Below are 9,156 nucleotides of genomic sequence, written 5' to 3'. Positions count from 1 at the left end.
CAGGCTTGGTGTTCTTATTTCCCGGGCGATAAGAAATCACGAACTCGAAACGAGCGAAAAACAACGCCCAACGAGCTTGACGTGCATTAAGTCGTTTGGCAGAACGGATGTACTCAATGTTCTTATGGTCAGTCCAAACGACAAAAGGGACGGTCGCCCCCTCCAACCACTGTCGCCATTCGCCTAGGGCTAAGCGGATGGCGAGCAGTTCTCGGTTACCCACATCATAGTTGCGTTCCGATGGCGACAGGCGATGAGAAAAATAAGCGCAAGGATGGACCTTATCGTCAGAATGGAAGCGCTGGGACAGAATGGCTCCCACGCCCACCTCTGAAGCATCAACCTCGACAATGAATTGTTTAGTGACGTCAGGAGTAACAAGGATAGGAGCGGATGTAAAACGCTTCTTGAGGAGATCAAAAGCTCCCTGGGCGGAACCGGACCACTTAAAGCACGTCTTGACAGAAGTAAGAGCTGTGAGAGGGGCAGCCACTTGACCGAAATTACGAATGAAACGCCGATAGAAATTAGCGAAACCGAGAAAGCGCTGCAACTCGACACGTGACTTAGAACGGGCCAATCGCTGACAGCCTGGACCTTAGCGGGATCCATCTGAATGCCTTCAGCGGAAATAACAGAACCGAGAAATGTGACAGAGGAGACATGAAAGGCGCACTTCTCAGCCTTCACGTAGAGACAATTCTCTAAAAGGCGCTGGAGTACACGTCGAACGTGCTGAACATGAATCTCGAGTGACGGTGAAAAAATCAGGATATCGTCAAGGTAAACGAAAACAAAGATGTTCAGCATGTCTCTCAGTACATCATTAACTAATGCCTGAAAGACAGCTGGAGCATTAGCGAGACCGAACGGCAGAACCCGGTATTCAAAATGCCCTAACGGAGTGTTAAACGCCGTTTTCCACTCGTCCCCCTCTCTGATGCGCACGAGATGGTAAGCGTTACGAAGGTCCAACTTAGTAAAGAACCTGGCTCCCTGCAGAATCTCGAAGGCTGACGACATAAGGGGAAGCGGATAACGATTCTTAACCGTTATGTCATTCAGCCCTCGATAATCCACGCAGGGGCGCAGAGTACCGTCCTTCTTCTTAACAAAAAAAAACCCCGCTCCGGCGGGAGAGGAAGAAGGCACCACGGTACCGGCGTCGAGAGAAACAGACAGATAATCCTCGAGAGCCTTACATTCGGGAGCCGACAGAGAGTATAGTCTACCCCGAGGGGGAGTGGTCCCCGGAAGGAGATCAATACAACAATCATACGACCGGTGAGGAGGAAGGGAGTTGGCTCTGGACCGACTGAAGACCGTGCGCAGATCATGATATTCCTCCGGCACTCCTGTCAAATCACCAGGTTCCTCCTGAGAAGAGGGGACAGAAGAAACAGGAGGGATAGCAGACATTAAACACTTCACATGACAAGAAACGTTCCAGGATAGGATAGAATTACTAGACCAATTAATAGAAGGATTATGGCATACTAGCCAGGGATGACCCAAAACAACAGGTGTAAAAGGTGAACGAAAAATCAAAAAGGAAATGGTCTCACTGTGGTTACCAGATACTGTGAGGGTTAAAGGTAGTGTCTCACATCTGATACTGGGGAGAAGACTACCATCTAAGGCGAACATGGGCGTGGGCTCCCCTAACTGTCTGAGAGGAATGTCATGTTTCCGAGCCCATGCTTCGTCCATAAAACAACCCTCAGCCCCAGAGTCTATCAAGGCACTGCAGGAAGCAGCCGAACCGGTCCAGCGTAGATGGACCGACAAGGTAGTACAGGATCTTGATGGAGAGACCTGAGTAGTAGCGCTCACCAGTAGCCCTCCGCTTACTGATGAGCTCTGGCTTTTACTGGACATGAAATGACAAAATGTCCAGCAGAACCGCAATAGAGGCAAAGGCGGTTGGTGATTCTCCGTTCCCTCTCCTTAGTCGAGATGCGAATACCTCCCAGCTGCATGGGCTCAGTCTCTGAGCCGGTGGGAGGAGATGGTTGAGATGCGGAGAGGGGGAACACCGTTAACGCGAGCTCTCTTCCACGAGCTCGGTGACGAAGATCTACCCGTCGTTCTATGCGGATGGCGAGTGTAATCAAAGAGTCCACGCTGGAAGGAACCTCCCGGGAGAGAATCTCATCTTTAACCTCAGCGTGGAGTCCCTCCAGAAAACGAGCGAGCAACGCCGGCTCGTTCCAGTCACTGGAGGCAGCAAGAGTGCGAAACTCTATAGAGTAATCCGTTATGGATCGATCACCTTGACATAGGGAAGCCAGGGCCCTGGAAGCCTCCTTCCCAAAAACTGAACGATCAAAAACCCGTATCATCTCCTCTTTAAAGTTCTGATAATCGTTAGTACACTCAGCCCTTGCCTCCCAGATAGCTGTGCCCCACTCCCGAGCCCGACCAGTAAGGAGTGATATGACGTAGGCGATCCGAGCTCTCTCTCTTGAGTATGTGTTGGGCTGGAGAGAGAACACAATATCACACTGGGTGAGAAAGGAGCGGCACTCAGTGGGCTGCCCAGAGTAACATGGTGGGTTATTAACCCTAGGTTCCGGAGACTCGGAAGACCAGGAAGTAGCTGGTGGCACGAGACGAAGACTCTGAAACTGTCCTGAGAGGTCGGAGACCTGAGCGGCCAGGGTCTCAACGGCATGACGAGCAGCAGACAATTCCTGCTTGTGTCTGCCGAGCATTGCTCCCTGGATCTCGACGGCAGTGTTGCGAGAATCCGTAGTCGCTGGGTCCATTCTTGGTCGGATCCTTTTGTTATGCTGGTGAATGAGGACCCAAAAGCGACTTAACAGAAACAGAGTCTTTATTCCAGTCTTAAACAAAACGATAATCCTGGATATTATCTTAGGTAAATACAAAACAGGAAAACTGAAATCCTCTCGTCAGTAGAGAGGAACGACTGGAGACGCGACCACCGACTGCAGGTCGCTTCGGGAAGGCACAGGCCGTAGCTGACATAGACACCTGCACACACGCAGCATCTGAAGAAGGCAAAAACACGACAGGGCGGAACAAGGACACAGAACAGCAAACATCAAACAAGGATCAGCAGAGGGAAACAAATAGAAATAGAAATAGAAGGGAAGCACAGGGACAAGACATGATAATCAATGACAAAACATGACAAATTCATTGAGAATACATTACATAGGATAAAGAAACAATACTCAGGGCTGCAGCTCCATACTGTGGGGGGATCCGTGGTTGGCTTTTGAACATTCTTTTGGATTCCTCATGTCTAACTCATTGTTAGAAAAAGTTTGTTCCAAATATGATGTTATGTACTATAGTTATTGCATTTTATATGATTCCTATGAATTAAAATGGCCATTTTGGATTACATCAATTAGCTTCATTTCTGAGATCAAATTATATTTCAACACAATAATGTTTCAGGAATGTATCTGTTACTAACTGCAGAAACGATTTCAGAACAATCTGAGATGGTGGGTGTCTAAATACTCTTTCTTGTGCTTTTTGAGTGACCCACTAGGGACTTTCTCCCTTCTGCCCCTGGCCCCTGACAGCATGAGGCAACACCACAGGGGCTTAACACACACAATAATCCTCACCACACGCAACAGAGGCAGGGAGTGTTGTGAAAATAATAACAGGAGAGGAAACCAGACATATTGCCACTGGTTACTTGGAGGAGTTAAATCTGTGAGGGGGGGAGCAGATGTTCCATACAATAGGCTTTAAGCCTTTGTCAGTCTCTTGCTGGAATTGAACAATGCCCTCCACAAAGCTGTGCCTTTCCAGCGAACATCGAAGACATCTTAGAGAACATTCAGATTTAGAATCACAGTATGAGCACCAAGTTGTTGTGCTTTCCTGCGCTGCAGGAAATGCAAAACTTGTACTGTATTTAGAGGTTTAAAAAAGACTTCTAAAGTTGAACTTCCACTTTAACATTTCAGAATTGATTTGCCATAGCAAAAAAAATGTATCAACATTTACAAATACAGTCAATAATGAACATTTCCGGTTGCTGCAGGATTATTCTCATGCTGTGAGAAACTGGTCAAATTACGTGGTTTATAACAACAAAAGTCATATTCAGATGATTGAGAGAACAATATGGATTTCATTAACGTGTTGTGGTCATTTTGGTTTATAATAGGCTACTAACTATATAGTAAGCAACGTCTGTATTTGTATTTATGAAGGATCCCCATAAGCAGCAGCTACTCTTCCTGGGGTCCAGTAACATCAAGGCAGCTCTTTTTAAAGTATTACGACATTACATTTCATAACACTTTTCACAACACACTATGTGTACATTTAAGGACCAGCTGTGCTGCCCTGTTCTAGGCCAATTGTTATTTTCCCGAGGTCCCTCTTTGTGGCACCTGATCACACGACTGAGCAGTAGTCCAGGTGCGACAAAGGAGCATGTAGGTCCTGCCTTGTTTATAGTTGTTAAAAAGGCAGAGCAGCGCTTTATTATGGACAGACTTCCCCACATCGTGTTGTATCAACATGTTTTGACCATGACAGTTTAAAATCCAGGGTTACTCCAAGCCGTTTAGTCACTTCACCTTGCCCAATCTCCACATGAACTCAAAGACTTCTATACTCTCTCTATAGGCTGCACCAGAATGCAATCGATTCCATTAATAATATATTTGTGAGTAAATGCTGGCGGTGGTGATGATTACATAGGCACAGTTCAATGGATAGGTTAATCAAATCGAACACATCGTAAGTAGAGGAAATTATGATAGCCTAAAAGCTGTTAGATGTTAGATTTTTCCCTGCATGACGTGGAATTCTAGTCCCGGGGCGCACTGAAATCTGTGCCGGTCCCTCCCAATATCAAAACATCAGCCAGCACGTCAAAGCACCGCTCCACCTAGTAGGACTGCCACTCCTCTCTGTCTCTCTAGCAGTCAGCGTCAGTTCCCCGCTAACCTCGCATTGAGAAGGTGTTGTCGAACAGATATCGCAAGAAAGTAAGGGATATCAAGTGAAGGAGAGAGAGACAGGTCGTCTTGTCTTGGTTCTCCCGCCATGAAGATGCTTGGAGTGCCATTTGCCCTGGTTTGGGTGGTTTTCGGGCTGTCCTGCATTCTCGCTGGAAAAGGTAAGGGAGTTGCTTACAGATAGTGATCCTGCATGCTGAGGCATTGGCGGACGCGAGCGTAGACTTCACAACGATTTTCAGATGTTTCTTTCCTGTTTGAACTCACGCTGTGCAATGTATTTTTAGAAAATAAGAGTCATGTATGAAATGAATCATTCAACAAAAGCGTTCCCGCAGACAGCAAAACATGAATCTTGTCGAGACCCTTGGAAGTTGCACTCTATTGACCTCAGAAGCTTGGCAAACAGCATATAATCTAAACTATCAATTTATAGTCAATAATTGGCTGGTGCGTGCTTCAAATAACGCAGCGATGCCATGGATAGAATAGGGACCTCATTGACCGTTCACACCACTGCCCAGCTCTCTGGCGTTTGTAGACTAGGTTATAGTATTAGACATGAAAGGGGTATGGTAGATATGCTATCTGTAATAATGCTTCGTCCTATTCTCGCCTTCAAAGTAAACAAATTACTGCAGAGTCATGTTTAAAAAGGGCATCGCGGTGCACAGCATGTCTTAATTGAGTCTCAAGGGTGAGACAATGGGGTTGGGCTGGAAAATGTATCTGTAAGTAAACATTGTTATTTTTCTTCTCTTGATTCAGATTGCATATTCCTCTTGCAATTGGTCCGCTGAGAAAGGAGGAAAAACTGTAATAAACAATGATTCATCCTCTATTTGTAATTCAGTGATTTCCTGGGTAACTACTTAAAGTGATGCTTGAACCTGCAACCGTGCAGTTTTTAGATAAGCAAACTACCGCCCGTGTCAAAAAGGTCCAGACCTTTTTGGCAGAGGCCTTATCCTCGCGTGTGCCTTGATTCCGCCACAACAGTAATGTCAGTGTGAGAAGGTGGATGATTGGTATTACGTTACAGTGATGGTATTCACTCCCACTTGCATTGAATGTGACATTATCAAAATGTAGGTGCAAGGAAAGAAAGACTCCTGAACTGTGTGTGTGTGTGTGTGTGTGTGTGTGTGTGTGTGTGTGTGTGTGTGTGTGCGCGCGCGCTTGTGAGTGGAGGTGAGATATCTCTGAGAGTGTGATCACATTTGGGTTGTGTGACAACCCAAAGACAAAGATCATTCAGCATTATCTGACAAAGCCTTATCTTTTGTTGCATTTCCAACAAAAAAAACAGACATACACCACAACAGGGGGGGGGGGGGAGTGTGAGAGAGAGACAAGAGCGCTGAAAGACAGGGTCAGATTTATGGGTGCCTTTTCTGGAGAAGCAGCATTATCTGAGTGGTACATAAATTGTTGAAGTGGAACGAGGGAGCATAACTCAGGCTTTTCACACGGTGACTTAAGAACACGGCAGTGCCTGGGAACTGTTCCGTCTGCCTTCTCGCTCTCTCTCTTTCTCTCCTCTTCTGCCTTTCTCTCTCCTTCACTCAGCTGACGTCTTTGGGCAGGCAGAGAGATGTGATGAAAAAATGCCACGAGATGGAGAAAGGACAAATGTGCTCTTTCAACTCTCTCTATCTTTCTCTCTCTCTCTCGCTCTCTTTATCTCTCTCTCTCTCAAGTGTCTTCTGTTGAGATGCTTTTGCATTTCAAAGGATTACTGGTCCGATGTGAATGTAAGATGTTTTCTTTTCCCCTCTGTTTCTCTCCGTCTCGCTCTCTGTCCCATTTTCTCCCCCCTCTCTTCATCTCTTCCTACCCTTAACTGATCCGAACTCTCCTTTACCCTTTCTCTACCCCCCCTCCTGGCCCCCAGCCCCTGTCTTTGAGTAACATCTTCGTTTCATGGTGTACTGGTTTTGTAAAGGGGACGTCAGGCCTTTGTTAAGCCGGACAGCTATGCAAATGAGCCACTTAATTTAGGCGTTAATTACCCAGCATGCCTCATTAGATTGAGCGTGATGAGGCGTGGGGTGGAGAGGAGTAGTCAGTAAACTGGGCTGGTGTGCGTATGTGTGTTCCGTCCAGCTGGTCAAATGGCCCCAGTGGGTCCCTTTGGTCAGCACTGCTCAATCTGTGCTGGAAAAACTTTTCATGCAGCATTGAGCTCTGACACATACACATTCACTCTCGCACAAACACTCACACTTTGATCAGAGGCACACTCCGCCTCTCCCTCTATTTCTTACATCAACACACACACACACACACACACCACTTTCCCAATCTCTCCATCCTTCACCAATGGCACGTTGTCAGCAGACAAGTCCACCCAATTACAGTGGGGGCTCTGGAGGACTTACATATCCCAGCAAGCCATTCCACTCCCCTACGGACAGCTGGAGTGCTGTAATTGAGACTGAGAGAGAGTGGGATAGAGAACGAGACCGAGTGTGTTTTGAGTGTGTGCGTGTGTGCATGCGTGTGAGTGCATTTGTGACTGTATGTGTGGGGCAGGGGTTGAGAGGTCAATGGCATGTGTGTTTGGGAGTGTGTGTTTTAGTGTTTTTTTTAAACCTTCCAATAACAGGCGGCTTCATTGTGTAACAGTAGTGCTGACAGAAAGTGAAATCCTCATGGACCATTGACAACTATGGCCACTGGGAAACACAATGTGAGAGAGAGAGAGAGAGAGAGAGAGAGAGAGAGAGAGAGAGAGAGAGAGAACACACACACCTGGCTCACCTGAGGCTTTGTTCACAGGTCGGGGAGGTAGGGATCGCAGCAGGGTGGAAAAATGAAAGTGTGTCCCCATGACAGGAGGTATTAATTTTCATGATGCGTCTCACAGTCGAAGGCATTATCTCCCTCTCTCCTTTTCTCTCTCTCTACCCTGCAGCGACACATTTGATTTGGTTTAAATGTATCGGGACAAATGTGGCTGCTTCTCTGTCAGACAATTTCAATATTTTAGATGTTTCTCATCTGAATGGAGCCGTCAGCTTTAATAAGAATGAAATCTGCCGGACCACAAAGCAGTTCTCCTCTCTCTCTTTGCCCCCTTTTTAAAATTCTCCCTCGTCTCCTCTTTCTTTTTTCGCTCTCTCTCTCTGTTTCTTTTCCTTTCTCCCCTTCTCTTTCTCACCGTCAGTCTGTATCATTTTGTTTCGCCCTCTCTGTCCATCTCTCTCTCTCTCTCTCCGCCCTTCCCTCGGTCTCAGTATGCACATTGGCCACAAGGTGTGGTGGTCTCTTAACAGATGTTGCTGTCGGTTTCTGGAGCTTGGCTTCCTCATACGTGTTACCCCTCTGTTAGATCTCCTCTTTAGTCCTGACCCAAATGATTTTTCTATGGTCCTTGACCTGTGTCCTAATGTAATAAGTCTTTATTTGTGGATGTTATGGAGTGGAGGAAGATCGACACTCCAGGGGCTCGATAAAGTAGTCCGAATTGAACACCTGCAGTCTAACTAAAGGGGCGTGAGTGTGTGTGTGTGTGTGTGAGAGAGTATGCACATATATGTGTGTGTGTGTGAGCATGAGAGAAAGACCAACACACACAAGTGTGGTACTCCCAAATACCTCTGTTACACCTGCGTAGTCTTGACAGGCTCGGTGCTAACTAATGCCTTTTAATAAACCAATCCATCTGCCATAAGCCTGATCACAGCTTTGTGACTCATTAGCCTCTCTTCATTTAGAGTACATCGTTAGCAGACCTTTTAATTGGATTTCTGAGCAAGCTGTCGTGAAATGTGTGAGTCCATTTAAACTAAACTAAAATATGAATGCAACATGTAAAGTGTTGGTCCCATGTTTCATGAGCTGAAAGAAAAGATCCCAGAAATGTTCCATACTCACCAAAATCTTATTTCTCTCTAGTTTGTGCACAAATCTGTTTACATCCCTGTTAGTGAGCATTTCTCCTTTGCCAAGATAATCCATCCACCTGACAGATGTGGCATATCAAGAAGCTGATCAAACATCATGATCATTACACTTGTCCTGGGGACAATAAAAGGCCACTCTAAAATGTGTAGTTTTGTCACACAACACAATGCCACAGATGTCTTAAGTTTTGAGATGAGCGTGCAATTGGCATGCTGACTGCAGGAATGTCCACCAGATCTGTGGGCAGAGAATCTTCATGTCTTCACCATACGCCGTTTTACAGAATTTG

The 9,156-nt window shown here is 46.2% G+C and overlaps 1 protein-coding gene across 1 annotated transcript in view; it reads left to right on the top strand.

Moving 5' to 3' along the window:
- The first annotated feature begins 4,875 nt into the window (after nucleotides 1–4,875).
- LOC124009583 (calsyntenin-2-like) overlaps nucleotides 4,876–9,156 on the top strand; it is a 305,367-nt gene continuing 301,086 nt past the window's right edge. The window contains exon 1 of the mRNA XM_046321501.1: nucleotides 4,876–5,119. Coding sequence (XP_046177457.1) covers nucleotides 5,047–5,119 — 73 coding nt within the window. The 5' untranslated portion in view covers nucleotides 4,876–5,046. The remainder of the gene's footprint in view (nucleotides 5,120–9,156) is intronic.

This window comes from Oncorhynchus gorbuscha, linkage group LG22 (assembly GCF_021184085.1).
Source record: "Oncorhynchus gorbuscha isolate QuinsamMale2020 ecotype Even-year linkage group LG22, OgorEven_v1.0, whole genome shotgun sequence".
Taxonomy (NCBI): Eukaryota; Metazoa; Chordata; class Actinopteri; order Salmoniformes; family Salmonidae; genus Oncorhynchus; species Oncorhynchus gorbuscha.
Note: the sequence above shows the minus strand (reverse complement) of the source record. Positions and strands in the feature narration are given on the sequence as shown.